Source organism: Kogia breviceps, chromosome X, assembly GCF_026419965.1.
Source record: "Kogia breviceps isolate mKogBre1 chromosome X, mKogBre1 haplotype 1, whole genome shotgun sequence".
In the NCBI taxonomy this organism is placed as follows: domain Eukaryota; kingdom Metazoa; phylum Chordata; class Mammalia; order Artiodactyla; family Physeteridae; genus Kogia; species Kogia breviceps.
The window spans coordinates 105958140-105983539 of record NC_081330.1 but is presented as its reverse complement, the minus strand read 5'-3'; the positions used below and the strand labels follow the sequence as shown (position 1 = coordinate 105983539).

The window sequence follows — 25400 nt, the reverse complement described above, 5'->3', positions numbered from 1 at the left end:
TCAACATCCTCTTTTTCATTCAGAACTTTCCCCTTTTCCTAAATTTAGCATATATTTAATTATCTGTACTACTGAACCAAAATGTATGTTTTATACAATATTTATTTAGTGCACTAGTAACGATCAATGGGGTTATAAAGAAAATACACATTCCTGACTTCAATGGGTTCCCAATTTCTCAGTCTGGAGTGTCTTGCTCTTTGATGCTCCTTCCTTTAGGGTCTCTCAATCAGTAGAACTCTCCTCATAAAAGTTTCTGGATTCACTCTAACTCAGAGTACTGCTTTCTCTGACCACCCACAGACTACTTAGTGCTACTCCATTTAGCAATTATTCAACATCTCCCAAATATGCACGTTCCACGAGATCAGAAGATTCAACTTAAACTAATTTGGTGCCTCCTACAGGCCTTGACTTCTGCTCAATTCCATGTAGTGATGAAATAAATATATGTCAAATGACATATCTCACAGTTACGTTTATCTTTTGGTATCACCAAGTGGCTTAAACTGAATCAATCAGCTTTCTCTTCTCATTATCTTCGAAAGCATCTAGATAAAATTTAGTCACGTACCTGAAGTCTTGACAAGAAAAAAATTAGGTAACATGGAAACTACGTTTTTCAGGTCTCTAAATGAAAAATCAACACATACACACACATATAAATTTTATCTCTAAATATTTTCCCTCTGTCTTTATAAATATTTCGTTATATTCCTGATACTTCGAGTATGCCTAAATATGCAACTTCGGTATTTGAAAGAATGGTGACTCTCTTGATCCAATTGTAATAGGTTTAGGGAGAACACTTAAAAATAAATAAGTGGGAGCTGAATTGCGGCGGTGGTGGGGGAATGTTGGGGAAAAAACAGTAAATGCACTCATGCATACGATTATTCCACAGCTTTTAAAACAGGGGTGATCATTAGGGTAAGGAAAAATTTCTCTAAGACAGTGCCCACAATGTATTTATTCATAGAAGATAGGGTATCAAACTACTGTTTGCATATTAGCACATGAATTGTGATAAACAACACTTGGAAATGTCAATGTATAGAGGGTGATGATCTATTAAGATTTGTGGGAATGAGAATTCACAAGTGTTTACCATGTTTACACACCTTATTAAAATAACTCACTGGTTTAATTCAAAGGCTCAGTATTATGTTAAATTACTATTATGAAAAACTCTCTTTACAATTCTGATTTGTTGGTAGATTTCTTTGAAAGCTTTTATCTACGGTCTGCTACAAAGTTCTAAAATTAAGAAATTTTTAATGAGGCTACTAGATATAGCAGTTAAACCATATACACACAACTGTTAAATCTGAGAATTATGAATTCCTATCCTAAATATTTATGAGTTTGTTTTTCATTATTCTTCATTTGTGTTGTTATAATTTATTCTTTTTTATTAATTCTGCCCCACTTAGTTAAAAAAAAACTTGAGATTTTAAAAACGTGTTTCATTCCTATGTTTGCTTAAAGTTCTGTAATAGCAATTTATTAATTAATTCAGTAGGTAAATATAAATGAAATTTGATTAGTTAAAAGTCAGTAACTTTACTTCTTGCCAATACACTAAAGAGTACCTGGCAATATTCTGCTATCAAATACCACAAAGAATGGATGACACTCTAAAACCTTTTGTAGTAGTAAAGGGAACACTTTTTAGACTGCATCTCCCGGTGGACTGTTTTGGATCCATTACCAAGGTTATTACATAGTGAGACAGATGCATGGAGAGAGTAATTTATATATATATATATATATATATATATATATATATATATATATATATATATTAAGAGTGTCAGGTACTGCGCTAGAAATTTTCACATATAGTGCCTCTTTTAATCATCACAATAACTTGCAAAATAACCATTATCACCATTTTGCCTCTCTTAAAGCCTTGCATATAGGGTCCATATTTTATTAGCTCTCTGGATTTGATTTATTATACAGGTGCACACATACACAATAGAAGGATGAGGAAACTGACTTACAAAGCATTTGACTGATTTGCCCAAATCCAAAATTATTAAATATAAATTAAGTCTCTCTAACCTTGAAATCCACATAAACCCCCTGAATATTGCACCCTTAAGGTAAGAATATTTCACTGTGTTCATATAAAAACTATCTAGAATAGTGTTATAGATCATGAGTTAGTTGCATTTGCAAAACAAATAAATATTAAGAGTATGGATTGATGCTTACAGAAAAAGAGAATGAACTTATAATCTTAAATTACTTCACACATGCTCTAAGTGATAGAGGCCAAATAGCCTATCAGATTTTCTTGAACTCTGTAAAGATCAAGAACGACCAAGAGAATAATCATTTTCAGAACAATAAAAATTCCTCATATCTTCTTCTAGTGCATGACATATACTAGCTATTCTACTGCATGACATATACTAGCTACTTGATGGAAGATTGCTGTTAAAAATCCTCTGATGACTGATGTTGTTAAAGAAACTCACATTATCAAGAAGAACCAAAGATACATTTTATCAAATTAAATAATTTCTTTACCATGTATTCTACTGCTTCTTCCTTAATTAAAAATCAACATTATATTCCCAGATTTGCACAGCTAAAGTAAAAAGACTATGAGAAAAAACAATATGGACATTTAAATTACACAGACACATAGCTCATTTTGAAAATCCAGCATCACATCTTAACAGAGGAGCAATAAAATATCCTTACCTTAGAAAATTGTGCATTTATCCATTTTGTGAATGTTTTCTTTTGAACATCTTCTCTTTCATCTACAATGTAAAAAATATATATATATATAAAGAGCTAAGAAGCAACTCTGGATATCACTTATATTTTACAACCAAAATAACTTTCAGTTATTATGCATTAGTGTTATTTTATAGTTAGTAGTAAATTCACTGATAATAAAACCAGACATGAGTGATACTGCTACTGAGCATCCACACTAAAATGAAATCTGAAAAATAATTGATATGGTCAAGTCCATACTCATCCAAATACTGTATAAAGGCACTAGAAAAAAGTGGTCTCATATGACCAAATGAGACTATTTGTTTATTCCCCTATAATGAGTAGATACTCCAGTATAATCAAAAGAAACTACTGTCTGTTATTTCTTCTGAAAAACTATTCCTGAGCTTTTCCTCTTGCCCCTCTCCCCCAGTCCATGAGGAAATTATTTTTCCCTCCTTTGTAATACCTACATACTCTAACACAGGTTGCTAATATAGCCTCTTCCCATTATAGGAGAGGTTTCCTGATGATCAGGAACATGGCTTAGTTACCTCTGTATCCCTAAATGTAGCGCATTGTCTGCACAAATTAAGAGTTCAGAAAATATTTGATAAATATGTGAATGCTTTAGAGGAGGGGGATCTTAAGACTCCAAAATTTCTAGCACTTGTTTTCATCTAAAAGTCAGGAAATTTCAAATCAAAATGCAAGTGATACTCTTCATGGATTACGTATAAATACTCAAAGGAAAAATCCCCAAGGACTTCAGACACCAAGAGGTTAGGGTGGAAAATTATTAGGAAAGACTTTTGCAGAATTCATGCTTCTAAAAATTATCTCTTTTTTCCAAAGCTGGAAGTTAGTATTGAGCCAAATGGACAGGAAAATCATCAATCTTGATTGATTAAAATGCTTCTTTGATGCTGAAGCCTATCTTTAAATTACAGTAAATGCAACCATGTTGGTCAATGTTGAATAAACGAGTACATGTGAGAGAGATTTAAAATTGAGAGATTTCCTATTTTATTTACATGGGTCAAAAGAAGCCTTATTGAAATGCCCTCATAAAATAACCTCATTTGCTCTCATATTACTTTTTAGTAGTAAATCTCCATTGCTTCTGAAAACAGAAGATATACAGTAAACAATCACTTTCCTATGACAAATGTATCTATGCATTAAGAATATCTGTTTATCTTTAAAGCATATTATTAATCCATAAGTTGATACTCTTAAGCAATATGAGATAACAGTGGAAAAATAATAAACCTAACACTGTTTTCTTAGATGAGAAAATGTTATTTAGCATCACAAAATACTTCCTTCTTATTTGTGTTACTCCCACAAGCTACTATGTATGGTCAAATATCAACATTATCCATACAGTATAGGATACATGATAGCTATAACACAGAAGTCTTTCTTTTGTTGACAAGTGTGAGTAAATAAAAATAGATACTACTAGTTTTCAAACCTAATCTAGCCTCTTTTCTTACACGTAAGAAAAAATAAGTGGAATTGCAAATAAGGTTATTAACTTTTAGGAATATATGTGTATGTCATTGACAAATAGATGTACAGACCAGTCTTCCTATAGAGCAAGTCTGTGAAAATGGTTAAGTCTTGAGCATCTGAACTTCTGTTTATTTTTTATTATCATTATATGAAGGGTAGTATTGAATTTATTCAACTAATATTCAAAAGAGGCTAGATTAGGTTATAATGTAAACTGGTCACTGTGAAAAGCCGTGGACTTTGATTCAAATAATCCATAGCAAATAAGAAGGAAGTATTTTGTTATGCTAAATAACATTTTCTCATCTACGAAAACAGTGTTAGTTATCTCTTATATTGCTTAAGAGTATCTACTTACGGATTAATAATACGCTTTAAAGATAAACAGATATTCTTAATGCGTAGATACATTTGTCATAGGAAACTGCATAGATAATATGGAATGCTAGAAGGTGATCAGAGTCACAAAAGGTGAACATACTACCACAAATACAAAATAACCATGAACTTATTGCTTTAGAAACCTATCTGTCAGGCATGGGAGAGTAAACGAGTCATCTGAAAGCATTTGTTCAGAGGTTTCTAAAACATACCCAATCATCTTCACCAAAAGCTGAATAGGAGGACATTTTGAAGAGATTTGTTCCAGATGCTTTGAAAAGTGGGTTGTAAAGCAATATTTTTATTGTTTTTGATTATACATACAAAGAACGATTTTTAGATAGGCCTTGAAGGCAGAAGGGAAACCTTAACATTATGTGCCAAATATGATGTATCTGCTGTGTAAACGGCACTAGATGTGAGCTTCATCATCAATCTTGATTGATTAAAATGCATCATAAAAAACTTCTTCTCAACAGCATAACCTCATTCTTTCTGGTACCACTAAAAATGGGTATGACCATTGGGAAAGCAATACAATAATATTTAGTAAAAGCCATAAGAGTTTCCATAACGTTGACCCAGTAATTTCTTCTAAGGCTATTGTATAGCAGAAGCTGAAAAAGAATGTGTAAAGATGTTCATTATGATGGAATCTCTAATAGCAAACAAAAGGAAAGGGCAGTGCATGGGATATTTATGATAAAATAAGTGAAAAAAAGGTAGAATATTATTGTGGCTAAGTAAAATACATGTTTTGGGGGACTGTAATGTACAGACACAAAACTTTTGGTGTTTTTTTGTATGTTAAAATATTTTCATCATATTAATATATGATAAAAATCAAAACACCAAACACTAATTAGCAAATATAGGAGCATTATTATATAAAATATTAACTAACGAATCATCCGGCATCATATAAACACCTTCACTAAATGTCCGCTCATACCTCTTTTGCTTTCAATGCAAGAAAAATGTGCCTTCGATGAATTACCTGCTAATGTTTTATTTTAGTATAGAAATATTTATTTTCTTTAACATGACTAATATTAATTTTATTAAAATTATAAGATATGACATTTATTATTACCTTATTGTTCACAAAGCTGTTTTACATATATCATCTTAATCAATCCATATGTAATTTACCATTTTATACCTGAAAAAAATACAGGCTCAGAGGGAATAAAGCTGATAAGTGACAGAGATGACCTTGCTATCGATTATTTGAATCAAAGTCCACGGCTTTTCACAGTGACCAGTTTACATTATAACTGCATAGATAATATGGAATGCTAGAAGGTGATCAGAGTCACAAAAGGTAAGCATACTACCACAAATACAAAATAACCATGAATTTAGAGCCTCTATTTTGAACAACCCAGGGGGTTTCATGTACACTGTAACCTATGTGAATGACATCCTCGAATTTTATAGTGCACAACGTGCAGGTCTGCATGGATAAATCCAGAAGTGAAAATTGAACCTTCTTTATGATGCCAGATGATTCATTAGTTAACATTTTATATAATAATGCTCCTATATTTGCTAATTAGTATTTGGTGTTTTGATTTTTATCATATATTAATATGATGAAAATATTTTAACATACAAAAAAACACCAAAAGTTTTGTGTCTGTACATTACAATCCCCCAAAACATGTATTTTACTTAGCCACAATAATATCCTGCCTTTTTTCACTTATTTTATCATAAATATCCCACGCACTGCCCTGTCCTTTTGTTTGCTATTAGAGATTCCAACATAATGAACATCTTTACACATTCTTTTTCAGCTTCTGCTATATAATAGCCTTAGAAGAAATTACTGGGTCAACGTTATGGAAACTTTTATGGCTTTTACTAAATATTATTATATTGCTTTCCCAATGGTCATACCCATTTTTAGTGGTACCAGAAAGAATGAGGTTATGCTGTTGAGAAGAAGTTTTTTGCTTGTATTTTTAGACAAATGCTGTTTTATTAGATACAAGGAGAGAGCCGATGCTTGTTTCAGTTTGAATCTGTTTGATTACTAATGAAATAGAACACAGCTTATACATTTATTTATTCTGTATGTTTCTACATTTGTCAAAATACAAAAGTAGAACCATACTTTCTACGTTTAAAAAAACATAAAAAGTTTATATCCTCTGCTCATGTATCTATTGAACACTTGATAAATTAATTGGAATGAGGTCATAAATTAGTAGTTTTTAAACATTTCAAGACATGGACTCCATTTGATCATCTGATAAAAATAACGATCATTTTCTACAGAAAAAAATGCCTATACAGACATATTTACATGCAGTTTTATGGGGTTCACTCACCTCCCTGCAAAAGATTCCTATTACCATGAAATCCAAGTTAAGAATCACTATTGTAAATTAAGCTACTTACTCATAGTCAATGAATGAATATATGTTCCCAAGTGGTCCTATTATTTTTCAATTTCTGTTTCATTTATACTATGCTAAAATTTTACACTTTAATATATTTGAATCTATTTCTACTGTAATTTCTCATATGACTTAAAATTTGATCATTTTAAGCATGATCAGCTATATATCCACAGTTAATCTAAAGTTGATACACGAAAACCTATATATAAAAATTGTTATCAAGCTTACAGAGACTATTTCAATACTTCAATAAAACATATGTTGCTGTAGACACACAGTCTATAGTAAGAGATATTAATGTAAAATCATCAACAAAGAGAATGAGAAAAGAATAAAGTGAAATCTGTTTTATTAGGAAGTGATTATCTATATACTCCTGTTTAATCATTTCAAGAAGCACATATTCTATTTCATTTCCTCGAGGGTTTCTTTATGACTGATTTTCTTTTACTAATAAAAATATGCCTGGGTATAACAATGTGAGAAGCAAGGAAGAAAAATCTCGCTTCCAAAAATTTACTTGAAAACTGTTCCCTGGAGATATCAAAGAGTGAAGAACTACTACTTCATAACTTGCAAAAAGTGAGGAACATTTTATTTTACTCTCTCTGTGGGGAAAGCCCATATAAAATTCCCTTTCTGCCATACATAAAAACTATATTTCATCTCAGAATCAATTAACCCTTTCTAATAAAGTCATTTTTTATTCAATAAATCTGGTCCTTCATATTTTCTAAGATTAGTGCAAAAACCTTTTGCCCTGTTATTAATTTTTATATTCCTGAGACCCTCAATCCCCTATAAATGTGGGATAATTAAATTGGGATATTAATGATGCACAAGAGCAAGTTACTGCCCAAAAATGATATGGGCAAACTGAGAGAACATGAAATCGGGGCAATAGGCCTCACGTTCCATTGCAGGACTTATTAGAATGGTGGCCTTTATCTGTGAAATGAGGGTATCAATTGCCTTTTAACTCGTGGAGCTGTTGTTAAGATGTAATGAAATCATTTATTTGTGCAATAATTTATAGAAAAATTGTATACAGAATGCTTAGTATATGCTCATCACTGTACTAATTGCCAAGAAGATAAACAAGACTCATCTTTACCAAAGTTCATGGTATAGTAGAAAATAGACATATCATGGGTAAATATTAAACATTTTATATAATTAAGGATACACATATTCACAGGGTACTATGGGAGCACAAAGAAAGGGATATGTAGCCACATGGATGTTAGGGAACACATTTTCTGGAAGGTGATGGCTAGGTTTAATCTAGAAAGATAAGCAAAAATAAGGAAAGAAAAAAGGTGCAAAGGGAAAGATGAATCTTTCTGAGGAGACAGCAAGAGCAAAGGCAGGGAGGTAAGAAACCAAAAGAGCATGCTCTTCATTATACACAATTCAGTTTTCTTGCACTCTAAAATGTAAAGAAGAGGGCAGCATGGGATGAAATTACAAAGGGAGTTGGTAGTGAGATCATGGCAAGTCTCCATGATATGGCCCCTTATATACTAACACATAAGGCAACATGAGTGAAAGTATTTACAAATGGGGAAAAAACCCTCCACCTAGTTATAAGAACACCAAGAATTATCCTAATTACACAGGGCAGTTAATAACAATCTGTGCCAGAAAAACATTTTTTAAAATGTCATTCCCTTGGGTGCTAGTTAATATGTTAACTGAAGATTCTCATCACTTAAGTTACCCAGAAAATACGTTTAGGAGGAGAAGGAAATATTAAAGTTGAAAATAGTTTACAAATATACATAGGGAAGAAAAACGAAGGGCTATGAGTTTATTTCACCTTCAGGAGAGAACTATTAAGTAATATGTAAGAGTTAATTAGGGTCAGTCCATTCTCTGCTTCCACCAAAAATGAGAAAAAAAGAAATGTGAAATACGGAAGATTAGTGGTAAACATTAGATAGGATTATGTGATACTGTGGAACATTACGAAGGAAGGCTCCAAACTCAGGACATATTTAGAAAGTGGATTTACCATGTTAACGATGCTACAAAATGGCAATGCAAAGTGGAGGAGAGTAGAATGGAAAATGGCATGAAAAATGCTTCCATTATATCTGAGTAATAGCTTTTGATCATAGGATTATAGAATGCTAGGGCCGAAGGTGACATTCATGATCATTTTATAATGAGGAGGTCTAAACTAATTAAATTACTGTATAAAGAAGAGAAAAACAGTGTCAAAGAGGTTTCCCCATTTCCCACTCACTGGACAGTCCATGTAATACAGTTTTCACTGCTCATCATCCTATAAAAGTTTTTCTTAATAACATCACCTATACCCTTTCTAATTTCCAAGATAGTGACTGTCTGGGTTATAACTGTCTTTCCAGCACTAAGCATTGAAAGTGTTACACAGTAGAGCTCAATAAAGGTGTTTTTTTTTTTTTTAACATCTTTATTGGAGTATAATTACTTTACAATGGTGTGTTAGTTTCTGCTTTACAACAAAGTGAATCAGTTATACATATACATATGTTCCCATATCTCTTCCCTCTTGCGTCTCCCTCCCTCCCACCCTCCCTATCCCATCCCTCTAGGTGGTCACAAAGCACCGAGCTGATTTCCCTGTGCTACGCAGCTGCTTCCCACTAGCTATCTATTCTACGTTTGGTAGTGTATATATGTCTATGCCACTCTCTCACTTTGTCCCAGCTTACCCTTTCCCCTCCCCATATCCTCAAGTTAACGAAGACCAAATTTACTTTTCAGACCTCTTCTCATTTTTCTTCTGAGCAGATATTCATTCTGTTAACCTGTGGTAGAGAGAATAATGGCCCCCCCAAAGATGTCCACATCCAATCCCCAGAATCTGTGACTAAGTTTTATTAAAACTTGTTTTAAAATAGGTTAAATTTAAATTATTTTAAAACTCTTGTTAAGGCAAAGAGAATTACAGTTGCAGATGGAATTAGATGTGCTAATCAGCTCATTTTGGATAGGGAGATTATTCTGGGTTATCTGGGTGGACCCAGTGTAATTACAAGTGTCCTTGAAAGGGCAAGAGGGAGGCCCAAGAGGGCGAATCAGAGAGACAGCAGAATGAGAAGGACTTGGCCCAATGTTGCTGGTTTTGAAGATGGAGGAAGAGGGCCATGAGCTAAAGAATGTGGACAGCCACTAGAAAATGGAAAAGACAAGGAGAGAGATTCTCCCCAGGAGCCTCCAGAAGGCACGCAGCTCTGCTGGCCCTTAATCTTAGCCCATTGAGGCCAATTTCAAACTTCTGACCTGAAGTTCTGAAGAACTGTTCGATTATAAATTTGTGTTATTTTAAGCCACTAAATTTGTGGTAATTTTTATAGCATTAATAGGAAACTATTACATAACTTTCCTCTTTATGACTATTACTTCAAGCAAGAAATACATACTGATATCTACTAGGTGGTAGAAATTCAACTGTGTAAAAGATAAAGTTCCTACCTTTTGGCCTTATAGCATAGTGAGAGAAACATACCCTAAAAAAAATGGACAGTAGATACACAGATAAGTTCCCCAATAGGGAAAATACAGGGCTACCTCATAAGCCTATAGGAAGGGAACTAACCTGAGAAACTCAGTGCTTCCTTGATGAAATGACACCTTAGCTGAGTTCTGAACGTTAATCAAGAGTACAGAAGCAGACAAGGTGGAAAAGAACTCCAGACAGTAAAAAGAGAAGCTGCAACTAACAGTATGTGAGAGACAGAACATGGTCCTTTTACAGAACTAGAGATAGAGGAGGACAAAAGTGGCAGAGATGACTCTTAAAAAAAAAGAAATAATCATCAGCCTAATTATAAAGAGCCTTAAACTGTAGCTAGAAGGCAGTTAGAAACCAAACCAGAATTTTAATTAGGGGAGGAGCCGTATAGGTTTGTTTTTAGAAATGGATTTCACAGTATGGACAATATATTGGAAGAGGTTCCTGGAAACGAGACCAATTAGCTGGTTATAACTGAAATCCATGTGAGAAGTGATGATGGTCTGTACTGGTGACTTACAGTGGGACTGGAGAGAGGTAAATGCAGGCAAGATGTATTTAATAGGTATTACTGATAAGAACTAACTCTTAATTAGTGTGGAGGTAGTGAACTGGGGAGAGGTAGAGCCAATGATATTACTCAAATTGGAGTCTAGAGATCTCAGGAAGAAGAGCCCTGGGTCTATATATATAGTGAGGAATGGAAAGAATTGGGAAATATTGAGTTTGGGGTGTTTTGAGACAAGAAGGTTATGGGTAGTATGCAGTTTGATACAGGAGCCTGAAGTGCAAGAGATAAATCTGAGTTGAAAATAAAATGTGGGAGTTACAAGCCAACTGGCATGTAGTAACTGAAGCCCCTATAGTAAATGATATTACTAGAAAGAGTGCACAAGCGTTCTGATCTTCTGAAATATCACTGATTCCTGGTTCTCCTTCCAACACAAGGGCTGTCTCGTAATCTGTTTCACTGATTTGTTCGCCTTTCATCCCAGAAATGTTGGCATTTTCCAAGGGTTCTAGCTATCCTTTGTATCTTCTTGCCTTGGTCTGCTATGCTTATTCTTCCTAAGCAAAGCAACTTCCTCTCCCTCCCCAACCACCACTGTATGTTGACACTGAAGATACCAAAAGCTATATTTTTCATTTTGATTAATGTCCTGATCTTCACACTGACATAGCTGACTCTAGTTTATACCTCCACTTAGATGTCCTGCAGGTACCTTAACAATATCATTCATCTTCCCAAATAAATTCATGTATCCTACTCCTCCTGCCAATTAATGGCACCATCATCCATCTAGTAACGAAATAAGTAACTCTTGAGTTATTATGCAAGTTTGAAAAATGCTTGCCCTGAGGTTAAAAGCCAGACATAAGGGGCTTCACGATTCGACTCCAAATGCTTTTCTAAACTTAGTGTGTGTCATGCCTGTTGGCACTCACACATACCCCTTACCCCTCGGCACACATACCTACCAGGTCTACCCTAGCCACACAAGCCAAATGTCTCCATGAATAAGCCACACACTTTCTCACGTGCAGTCCCTTGTTCATGCACTCACTGGAATGTGACCTGAGAACTCTCACTCCTAAGATCAAGTTCAAATGACAAGTTCAAAAGTGAACTTAAGATCAAGTTCAAATTATGTTATTGGCAGAAGTCATCAATCAATTCTTCTGATATATACACACACTTTAGCATTTTTCAAACTGTATCATTAGTATACGGGTGTGTGCGTGTGTGTGTGTGTGTGTGTGTGTATACACACACACAAATACTTTACTCTCTTCTATAAAGCATCTCACATACCACCTATCACCCCCTATATATGACCACACTTAGATGGGAGGACTATCATGTCTTTGTAATTTCTGGCACTCAATACGGTATCTTCAAGCACAAATACGTTCTTAATAAGAATTGGTTGACTAAATCAAATGATTAATTATTCCATAATTAAATCCCACAACTAATGAGTCCCGAGTCAATGTTCTTTCCCTCCACTTTGCTCAAACTGCTCTGTTAATTATAAACTTTCTGTCTTAATCATCAATTCATTTCCAAAAAAAAAAAATTCATTGAGCACTCACTAGGTACAAAATCACTTTTCAATATCTTCTCTCAAAATCTGGTATTTGGATTGAATCACTTATTTTCATCACAATGTAGAATGAATAATGGAGCTAGAGAATATTTATTGTAAGAAGTCTGCCTTGATTTTTCTGGATGAATTTCATTCTGGAGTATGATGAAATTGCCCTTTACTTCATCTTGACTGTTGTGGCTTCCAACACAAAGTAAGATGCTATGGATGGCCTGTCTGACCCTTTACCTCTCCTGTAAATGTTACTTCTTTCTCATGTAGGTCAACTGCTTTTTATTGTAGGGAGTTGATAGATCCAGATAATAATTTGAACAGTTGTGTCAGCTCATATCACATAAAAGTTCCCTCCCACCCCCTGGCACTTAATCATAAAATTTATGCTATATTAGCAAATTGCAGTTATGGCCAGAAACTTACATAATCACACAATTGCAGATTCATAAAAATAACCAGTAACACCATATATATTGAAAACCCAATGCAAGAATTGTAGAAACATGTTGATGATGGTTATAGAAGTTATCATGAAACAGGCCTAATAACAATGAGGTAGAAGTATCATATTCAAATTGAAGAGAAAATCAGAACTCCAAGAGTGTATGAAAAGGTACTAAGTGGCATGAGTTAGCAAAAAGAGTGCCATGTGGTAGGTGGTACAAATGGTTCATTCTTGTTCCCTTCAAATTCCATTCTGACACCAAGAATATGTCTCAACTACAGTATAGGTCAGTGGTTAAACACATTTGCTCCAGCAGCAAGTAGCCTAGCTTCAAACCTCAGCTCCACTTCTCTCTAGCTGTAACCTTAGACAAGTTTCTTAACCTGTCTGTGTCTCATCACATCCATCTGTACCATGAGAATAAAAACACTGGTACGGAATTGTGAAGATGAAATGTCACAGACATATTAATAATGAAAACTTAAAGAAAAAATACAGAGAGAAAACCTATAAAACTTTATTCCTGGTTATACCACTACTTCCTGTGGGCCATCTGTATAAATTATATTATCTTGTAAAACAGACACAATTTCTAGGTGGGAGTCATGTTAACAATTAGTAAGATTTTTATAGTATTTACAAGGGTGCAGCAATTAGAGTCTTCTTGATTTGAAAGATAAAGAAAGAATATGAAATTGTATTCGTGTAAATTACACCTTCTCATGACCAGAAGAATGAAATTTGTTTAACAATAACGGGAATAATGAATAACTCCGTGGTGCATTATAATTTACAAAGTGAGTTCAAATAGCTCATCTTGTTTGAACATAAATGTGTGGGTGTAGACTTTTTGTGGGTAAAAATAAGTTACTGTTAATTGGTATGCAGACTTAAAATATACTTTAGTAGTGTGTCGTGAAAAAGATCACTTATTTTTGTTAAAAATAATCACGGACTAATTATGGCAGAATAAATCAAAATAGATCAAGGTCTCTTATGCAATTTAGACGTGAAATTAAATATTTGGGTACTGTGGCAGAATCACTAACTAGATACCTGCTCTCATACCTCAGCCTAGTCAGTTTTAAAGTAATCTATCTACTAGAAAATTTAAAACTACATTATTCTATGGTATATATTTACCTATCTTAATGTATTGTAAAATAGTTCTTTTCATATAAAAAAGAAAGCAATCAGCCAAATGTGCATAACAGTCATTTCCAAATGTCTGTATCAGTGAGATACGTTATAAACAGACAAAGGCTCAAACACAGAGACCTTTTTTGGGTGCGTTAAGAGGGGATATTTAAATCACAAGGTACATCTGCTAAACTTGCACTATAAAGGTTAAGAAAATGGTAGAGTAGATATAGCTCGTGTCTCATGCTTTATTTTCTTGGCCCAACCCTGAATCTACCTGTCACTGTGAACAGATTCTGTGGATACTGAAGATTTCCCACCTCGAGCATTCACATCTCTCTGCATCTTGGCATTAGGGCTTTTCCCCATTCTAGGAGAATTTGGTAAGCCCATCTGCGGGGTAGCGCAGAAGTGACAGAGATTTAATTCCTCCAGGTGCAATCCTCAGTAAATGAGGGACAGAAATCTCTGGATTAAACCCCAGTAGACCAATTGTTGGCCATGTTCTCTCAGGTTCCTCAAGGGTTACACAGGACACTGAACTCAGAGTGGCCCAAAGTAGCCCCTCTACTGTCTGTTCTCCTTTCCCTCACTCACTTGGCCTATGCCTCCCTTATGCTACCGGGGATCATTTCTCAAATGAACCACCTGCACTAGTAGTTGTTTGAATCAGCTGTATGAGTAATGCAAACTAAGCCATATGGGTATTGGAGCTAAATTACTCGACTTGGTTGTGTACTAGCTTCGTCTTAGGCATCTCAAGCAACACGAAGCCTCAGTTTTCTAGTCTGTTAAAAGTAAACAACCACAGTAACAAACTCTTAGTGTTGTTTTTTTTTTTGACAAAGTATCCTGTAAAGCATTAAGTGTAGTCTCTTAATAGGAGTCAATATAATTATTATTCCTAACTATGTATTTAATTGCATTAAAAGTTTGTGAGCAGGTAGGTAGATTGGATTATTTGTTCATGATTCATTTTTCCCTTTCCCTGCTTGCCATAAATCATCCTTGGTGGATTATACTTCCCACCTCACCGATGTGGGCCTTGTCATGTGTTTTGACCTGACCGATGAAACATGGGCATACCTGACAGCGTACCAGTTCTGAGCGAGGGACTAAAGAATCTGATGTATTTTCACTCCTCTTGGCAATTCTTCCCTTTGCCAGTGGAAATCCTGCCTCATGTAGACTATGTTCCCAAAAGGAGATACATACCTGGAACTGACCTGAATCCAATACAAAGGTTGGAGCAGACACGGGAATAAGAAATAAATGTCTGTTCTTATAAGTCACAGAGATTTAGATTTTTTTTTTTCTTTTTACAGAGCAATATCCTAGAATAATGCTGACTAACGTAGCAGGTAAATTGTAAATGTGTCCTATAGAATAAAATACACAATAGCAGTATATATAACATCTTCATTTAAAATAGAGAGATTTGTATTTGACCGTTTAAATTTATTGTAAACTGATGTATGGGCTTTACATCAAGTATTTAAAATTTTCTAAACGTCTTCTATTTAGAATATATTATCTTTTCTTTCTCAGTCTTTCTCCTCACCATATCATTCACAATTTAAACATCAATGCAAGCATGTTTTTCTTATACATGGTCAACTATTAGCATAGATTGAAATCAGTCTAGAAGATGATTTATGGGGAGAGTATATCGTAAGGAAATTCACTGGATGACTGCAACAGCAACAGTCAGTAGGAGACTGCTCAATTATACCTTGTGCCAAATACAGAAAGCACTTAAAACAGAAATAAAGAGGAATCATTCATTCCTTCTTCACCAAATATGGAAATCTTAAGCCAGTGTTTGTGAAAGATCAAGCTAAAAAGTATAAATAAAGGCCAACGATTTTCCTAGCACGTACGGGAAATTCTGCAGTCCGGGAAAGAGCATTAGAGTCTGTCTTTTAGGAAAGATTTCAGAAAATTATTACTGATAATACAAAAGAAGTCCTTGGAGCTAATCAAAGGAGGAGACAGTTTGGAGAGTTAATCAGGTGCCAATGCTAATAGATGACCCAAGTAGCAGAACACAGAAAGTACAGTCCCACAATCAATTTTTATTCAGCTCCAGGTTGCTAACACTGATGACAAGTGGTTATTGACAGCTTCTTCCAAGATTTCTAATGAAAGATTTCTCTTTTTTTTTTTCAAGTTCATTATACCACTGGATTAAAAAAATGTATTTTTTTCTTTTCTAAGATTTATGACAGGACCACACTGAGAACACTTCCCTCACTGCACAGTGCCAATGGATAAGTTTGATCTATGTCTCGATTTTAATAATTTAAATAGATGTGGATTTAGGTTAGCAGGTAAATTAAGTAATTGTTAAAAAGTTCCCAAACTAATGCCATTCTTTGCACTTAGGTACAATTGCGTTGAACTTGTAGAGGAAACTAAAGCTTAAAATTATAAAAGATTTAGAAATAGCAGTAAAACGCTGGCTTCTTACAAAGATAGCATTTAACAAACAATAGAAGAGTTTGTGGTTTTAAAGGAATGTTTTGAGTCAAAAAAGTTTTCTTGATAATTTTCTTCACCTTATTTTTACAAATACTAAATTCTAGTCATTACAAAAGACTTAAGTCTAACTGGCAAATGATTTTCCCCTATGACCAGTGTATGAACAGTTTTCTGTGTGTGTGTGTGTGTGATTTTTCTACTCTCATATTTAGATTTGCACAAATTGCAGCAAACTGCAAACATTACTTTGTGATTAGGGAACATTAAATGATTATAAAGTAGATCCTCCAAAATATCCGAAGTTTATATATTGAATACATCATAATTTCCCCATTTTATGATTACTTTTATTATGCTAAGTATTTACCAAACAGATTATAAACGGATGGCATTCCTGGGTTACAATAATATATTGATTTTAGCTTTGAACCAGACTATCTCAGTTTGAATGTAGCTCTGCTACTTCTTAGGAGTGAGCCTCAGTTTCCTTGCCTGTAAATAATGATAATAATAATGCTGATGCTGCATTGTAATGAGCTTTGGGTGAATGTTCCCACTTGAACCTCTGACTCTAATACTAACTAGCTCTGCTGAGTTCAGTTAATTATTTAGTTACATGGAACCCAACTGTCTCAACTTAAAAAAAAAGATAGGAGTTTGGAAAAGATAACTCTATGTGTTTCTTTAGATCTAAGATACTATTATCTGATTTTTTAAGCTTGTGTTTTTTCCAGGAGGCAAGATAGCATCTTTATTCAGCATACATATTCTGGAGGCATACAGCCTGGATTCAAAGTCCACCTTTGCTACTACTAGCTGGATTTCCTTGATTTATTTATATAACTTATCTCTTTAGCTTCCTCATCTGTAAAACAGCTATAAAAATAATAGCTTTCTCATACTGTTTTTGTGAGGATTAAATGAGTCATTACCTTTAAAGAGCATAGAAAGTATCTGAACAAACATAAATAATCAACTTCGTTATACCTATCCTGAGAACCAAGGGCTTTTAATACAACTACGGGGTGAATTCTTAAAATTGTAAGCAAAATTTTATGAGTGTATACAAGTAAGAGCCTGCAATCTACAGTAGAGTCCCAGAGGGCTCCGTGGTTTGAAAAATGTTGGATGAAACATAAAGACAATCTTCTGGCTCTTATGCCTATTAATGATCCATGTTTTACTTTTTTCAAGAGCACATGCATTAGCGGTAATAGGTCGACTTGTATTACTGTTCCTTAGACTGTGATTTTTTTCACTTCTTATCTAAGAAATGCTCTGTTCTTTTTCTCTCCTTAATAAAGCATTCTTTTTATGGATCTACACAGAATAACTGTGTTGAAAAGAAGTAGAGTTACACAGGGTTCAGCTACACTCCTTAACCAGCCTAAGAAATTGTAGGCTTTCTCCATATTCCCTCAGATATTACACTTTAATCATGTGGGTTTAGACAGTTTTTTCTTAGTTTCTTATATCTAAGTATACATAGATGCACTTTTCTTACAAATCCATTTTGTTGCAACGTCCCTTCTGAGAAGAGCACAGCTTCTTTTGTGATATCTTGTGATGGTAAGTATTGACATAATACAGTACAGTAATTGAGACTCAGCAAGATTTGTCTGCTAACTGACTGTTTCAGACATCTATGCCTTAATTTGCTGTATATCCTTAATGCATACTTTTCTTTGGTTAAAGCATCCCATGTCAATGAGGTAATCATTTAAATGATCATCCTCACAGCATATAAAAAGGCACCATGACATATAAGAAACAAATCACTCCTCACTGCATAGATGCAGTGGTTCACAGCTTGGAAACCAGTACTTTCAAAGCACAGTATGAAACTGTGAAAATAACAAACTCTCAGAAGAGATCAGTAGAAAGAACTGATAATGGCTAAAAGAAGAACAGTACTGATTGGTACAGTAATATGAAGAGAGAAAAGGTGTATGTTAACTTAAACACTAAATTTGGACAAGTATTAATAGATTAGGAGAAAAAATTTCAAGATCAAATAAATGTCTTCAAAGATAAAAAGTGGTCTGAATGAAGTGCTTTCACTGTCTGAGTAACTTAACTAAGGAGTCAAAGTTAAAAAAAAATAGAATTAATGTGATATTTTATTTTATTTTAATTGACATACAGTTGATCAAGTGGGATTTATCCCAGGGATGCAAGGATTCTTTAATATACGCAAATCAATCAATGTGATACACCATATTAACAAACTGAAGAATAAAAACCATATGATCATCTCAATAGATACAGAAAACGCTTTTGACAAAATTCAACACTCATTTATGATAAAAACTCTCCAGAACGTGGGCATAGAGGAAACAAACCTCAACATAATAAAGGCCATATATGACAAACCCACAGCAAACATCAATCTCAATGGTGAAAAACAGAAAGGATTTCCTCTAAGATCAGGAACAAGACAAGGACGTCCACTCTCACCACTATTATTCAACATAGTTTTGGAAGTCCTAGCAACAGCAATCAGAGAAGAAAAAGAAAGAAAAGGAATCCAAATTGGAAAAGAAGAAGTAAAACTGTCACTGTTGGCAGATGACATGATACTATACATAGAGAATCCTAAAGATGCAACCAGAAAACTACTAGAGTTAATCAATGAATTTGGTAAAGTAGAAGGATACAAAATTAATGCACAGAAATCTCTTGTATTCCTATACACTAATGATGAAAAATATGAAAGAGAAATTATGGAAACACTTCCATTTACCACTTCAACAAAAAGAATAAAATACCTAGGAATAAACCTACCTGGGGAGACAAAAGACCTGTATGCAGAAAACTATAAGACACTGATGAAAGAAATTAAAGATGAAACCAACAGATGGAGAGATATACCATGTTCTAAGATTGGAAGAATCAACATTGTGAAAATGACTCTACTACCCAAAGCAATCTACAGATTCAATGCAATCCCTATCAAAGTACTAATGGCATTTTTTATGGAACTAGACCAAATCATCTTAAAATTTGTATGGAGACACAAAAGACCCCAAATAGCCAAAGCATTCTTGAGGGAAAAAAACGGAGCTGGAGGAATCAGACTCCCTGACTTCAGACTATACTACAAAGCTACAGTAATCAAGACAATATGGTACTGGCACAAAAACAGAAATATAGATCAATGGGACACGATAGAAAGCCCAGAGATAAAGCCACACACCTATGGTCAACTAATCTATGACAAAGGAAGCAAAGATATACAATGGAGAAAAGACAGTTTCTTCAATAAGTGGTGCTGGGAAAACTGGACAGCTACATGTAACAGAATGAAATTAGAACACTCCCTAACACCATACACAAAAATAAACTCAAAATAGATTTGAGATCTAAATGTAAGACAGGACACTATAAAACTCTTAGAGGAAAACACAGGATGAACACTCTTTGACATAAATCACAGCAAGATCTGTTTTGATCCACCTCCTAGAGTAATGGAAATAAAAACAAAAATAAACTAATGGATCCTAATGAAACTTCAAAGCTTTTGCACAGCAAAGGAAGCCATAAACAAGAAGAAAAGACAACCCTCAGAATGGGAGAAAATATTTGCAAACGAATCAATGGACAAAGGATTAATCTCCAAAATATATAAACAGCTCATGCAACTCAATATTAAAGAAACAAACAACCCAATCCAGAAGTGGGCAGAAGACCTAAATAGACATTTCTCCAAAGAAGACACACAGGTGGCCAAGAAGCACATGAAAAGCTGCTCAACATCACTAATTATTAGAGTAATGCGAATCAAAACTACAATGAGGTATCACCTCACACCAGTCAGAATGGGCATCATCAGAAAATCTACAAACAACAAATGCTGGAGAGGGTGTGGAGAAAAGGGAACCCTCTTGCACTGTTGGTAGGAATGTAAATTGATACAGCCACTATGGAGAACAGTATGGAGGTTCCTTAAAAAACTAAAAATAGAATTACCATATGATCCAGCAATCCCACTACTGGGCATACACCCAGAGAAAACCATAATTCACAAAGACACATGCACCCCAATGTTCATTGCAGCACTATTTACAATAGCCAGGTCATGGAAGAAACCTAAATGCCCATCGACAGACGAATAGATAAAGAAGAAGTGGTACATATATACAATGGAATATTACGCAGCCCTAAAAAGGAACGAAACTGAGTCATTTGTTGAGACATGGCTGGGTCCAGAGACTGTCATACAGAGTGAAGTAAGTCAGAAAGAGAAAAACAAATATCGTATAATAACGCATGTATGTGGAACCTAGAAAAATGGTATAGATGAACCGGTTTGAGACACAGATGTAGAGAACAAATGTATGGACACCAAGGGGGGAAAACTGCGGTGGGGTGGTGGTGGTGGTGTGATGAATTGGGGGATTGGGATTGACATGTATACACTGATGTGTATAAAATTGATGACTAATAAGAACCTGCAGTATAAAAAACAAAAACACCAAACAAACAACTAATACTAAACTTTCTTTGGGTTATTTGTATGGAAATATTTTAATATAAATGTTTCAGACATTACATGAAATTTCTAAAATTCTTACATGTTCTGGTATAATGTTATAAGTCATATTCTAGTTATTTAAAATGTATATCTCTGAAATAACTAAATTTCCTTGTCAATTGCATTATTCTGAACTTTCATCAAATCTTTAACCATGGTCATTTTTAAGTCTTTTGTCATTTACCAACAGTTCTGGGTGTACTCTGATGCTTTTGCAAAAATATTCCTATAAAAGGGTTTCATCGGGCTTCCCTGGTGGCACAGTGGTTGAGAGTCTGCCTGCCGATGCAGGTGACACGGGTTCGTGCCCCGGTCCGGGAAGATCCCACATGCCGCACAGCGGCTGAGCCCATGAGCCATGGCCACTGAGCCTGCGTGTCCGGAGCCTGTGCTCTGCAAAGGGAGAGGCCACAACAGTGAGAGGCCCACATACCTCAAAAAAAAAAAAAAAAAAAAGGGGGTTTCATCTTCAAGGAATTCATGGAAAAGACTGACAAGTACAGGTTTCTGGTAACTGACTATACGGCTGAACTGAATGAATAAGCATTTTCAGAACTCTAATGGAAAACTGATGAATTCATAAAAGTTCTAACACAAGATCAAGACCAAAAAAATTAATTACATGGGACTGAGTAAACTGATGAGGATGATTATAATTTTTGTGACTTTCTGTTTGAATAAAAAAAAAATCCCACAAGGACTCAGAGGCAAAAAGTATACAAATCCATTTTCACTGCAAAGTAAAGGAGCTGTTACAGTGGAGGATTACTGGACTGAATGTCAATATTATGACATAGTATGAGTGTGTTTTGTATTTGGTAATTGCAATCATTGTTGCTTTTGTTGTGGTCATCCATTTACAATCCTTGGTGTCAGTTTATTCATCTGTTGTAAAAATAAAATACAGTGTGTGTGTGTGTGTGTGTGTGTGTGTGTGTGTGAAAAAAATAGTTATATAGAAATAAATATTTTTATAAATTTCTACCTTCATCTTTGTATATGCTATAAACTGATGCCAAAATTTCACAGATTGGATGTTATTTCTGAGCCTTTCCTGCTTATGTTCTCTGGAGTTCATGTAAAAGAAGTTCTTAATCTTTTAGGAATCATGGATCTTTTTAGAATATGATGATACCTATGATGTTTCCCTTTAAAAAAATATACATATTCACAGTATGCATCCAATTTCAGATCATCTATGGATACAGGTTAAGAACTTGCTTTCTATAACAAATACTTCATTTTTCCGGAGGGGATGTATGAAATGTGTTGGACTTCTCAAAGGAAAAATGGATCAGTGAGCTTACTGAATGGAATCTTCGAAGATTTTGGGGGGTGATTACATACAGCATTGGAAGTGGAATTTATCCATGTACTGAGAAACATATCTCATTTCCATAGATGAATGCTTTTATATCAACGAAAGGGCCTCCACTGGCTTATTCATCTCTTTGGCGAGATGTCTTCTCCAGGGTTTTCATCGTTGTCAATTCAAGTGGCTTGGTGCTGCCAGCACAACTAAAATGGTTCTCCAACCCCATCCATTCATTTATTAAACAGATATTTATTGAGTACCTGTTACTTGCTAGGATCCTCCTAGAACTTTGTGTCTATATCCTTCTAGGCTTTGAGGATATAGACACAAACAAAAAAATACAAGGTTCCTTCTCTCATGGAGCTTGCTTTCTAGTGGAAAGCAAGAGGAATAATAAGCAAGTAAACAAATAACCAAGATAATTTCAGATAATAAGTTCATGATGACCATAAATGAAGGTCACGTGATGAGTCACTGAGGTGAGGGGAAAGACTCTAGAATGTGATATTGATCTGAAATCTCAAAGGATGAGATTTAGCCAACAGTGGAAAGATTTAGGCAGAGAGTACCTAGCAGAGGGACCGTCAAGTAAAGGGCCCTGAGATGAGAACATGCTTGGCTTATTCAAGAAACATAAACATGATCAGTATGGCTAGAGTATTCTAAGGGTGAGATGAAGTCAGGTGGATGTGTGGGGTGCAGATCCTGTAGGACCTTGCATATTATTATTATTTTTTTTTTTTTTTTTTTTTTTTTTTTGCGGTATTCGGGCCTCTCACTGTTGTGGCCTCTCCCATTGCGGAGCACAGGCTCCGGATGCGCAGGCGCAGCGGCCATGGCTCACGAGCTTAGTTGCTCCGCGGCATGTGGGATCTTCCCGGACCGGGGCACGAACCCGTGTCTCCTGCATCGGCAGGCGGATTCTCAACCACTGCGCCACCAGGGAAGCCCGACCTTGCATATTATTAAAAGGATTCTGGATTTTATTCTAAATGTGATGAGAAGCCATTAAAGAGTTTTAAGCAGAGAAGTGGCTAGCATAACCAGATTTATATTTTTTAAAGATGATTTTGTCTGATATGACCTTAGACCCAATTGTAGCCACAAGAGAAAATGCAGCATTCAGGGCAGATAAATGAAAATTTCTACTACTGATACCAAGCAAAGCAAGTTACAGTCTGGAAGAAGTCACCTTATGACTAACAACATGTATATTTTAAGATTTGCTATTAACCATTAATTTATAATAATGTGAGACTTCAAAAATCTCTGGTTCTATCTGTACCTTACTGAAAGCTCTAACCTTCCATTTGTCCAATAACTAATTAATGAACAACTTCTGTATCCAGGTATTGTTCTAGCTTAGTGCTTTTCAAACTATCTGTGGAGAAGGACCAGTTCTTTCACTGTTGACTAATATTTTTATAAAATACAATAAAAATAAGTTTTTAAAAATGAAAAAAAGAATAGAATTAATGTGATATTTTATTTTATTTTAATTGACATACAGTTGATTGACAATGTTGTGTTAGTTTCTGGTGTACAGCAAAGTGATTCAGTTGTACATATATACACATATTCTTTTCCATTGTGGTTTATTATAGGATATTGCATATACTTCCCTGTGCTGTAGAGTAGGACCTTGTTGTTAGAATTAATATGATATTTTAGAATAAAGTTGAATAAAGAGGTAGGGGCTAGAGGGGAGGGAGTGAGGGGTAGGTGTTATTGACCCTGACGTTTAATACAATATCAAGGTCAATTAATTTATAAACTAAATTTATGTTCATTATCCAAATTTTAGAAACTAGAGATAAAAGGATATTAAAAGCTTTATGACTGAAGTTTTGATATGTTTCTTTTGCAGTTTTCCTTGAGTAATTGTTAAGTGCACTGAACAAATAATTATATCTCCTGATTTATTTGTTTCTTTTTATTTCATTAGACAAATTTATTTTTACTTTAGAGTCACACAAAGTTACTATTATGCCATTTAAAGAAAGGTCCAGATTATACAACATTAAAACTAAACATCATTCAACATTCATTAAACACTGTATTGCATTAATAATAAGTTCTAACTTAACTGAAGACAAGTGATTAAGTACAGAACCGAGATAGTCTATACCAATTCAGTGTTTATTAGCACATTATTTCTTTTCCCTTTCTCTCCTTTTCATGTGCTATGATTTCATTTATATCTGTAAACTATTGAGATATGAAGGTATAAATGACATGAAAAACTTGTACATATTTAAGGTATACAACTTTGTGAGTTTGGAGATAAGTATACACCTGTGAAACCATCACCACAAGCCAGAAACAGGACATCTTGCTCTCCTCCTTTAAAATTATAATTGGTGTTATCCAATGTTGTTAAAACACAATTTTAAACAGCTAAATGTATTATATGGCCCCATGAAAATTACCATTCTGCCTTTTTAGAAACCGTGAAAAATGGTTTCACAAATCTTGCTATTAAAATAATGCTGTAATTAATATCTATATGGACAAATCCTCTACTCAAAAGTGATCTTACTACCTTAGCAAAGATTCTCCAAAAGTAGGTTAATGGATCTAGGTTAATAATCATGACTATAATTCTTGGTACATATTTTCAAATTACTTCTCAAAAACATTGTATAAAAATCACATTCCTTCCAGTAACAGATGAGAACATCTACAATGCTACAGCATAGCCTATGTTGAAAGTTTTAAATATGAACTGAATTCATAGACATATGTCTATGTCTATATCTACCTATGAATTTATGTATATATATATATATATGTTGAAAGATATCTCAAGAATTTAGACTTGGGACTTAGAGTTGA

The 25400-nt window shown here is 34.4% G+C and overlaps 1 protein-coding gene across 17 annotated transcripts in view; it reads right to left on the bottom strand.

Annotated features, from left to right (window-relative positions):
• DMD (dystrophin) overlaps positions 1–25400 on the bottom strand; it is a 2551447-nt gene that overhangs the window by 1962026 nt on the left and 564021 nt on the right. For all 17 annotated transcript variants that reach the window (XM_067023689.1, XM_067023685.1, XM_067023692.1 and 14 more), the window contains exon 2: positions 2716–2777. In XM_067023689.1, the coding sequence (XP_066879790.1) occupies positions 2716–2777 (62 nt within the window). The remainder of the gene's footprint in view (positions 1–2715; positions 2778–25400) is intronic.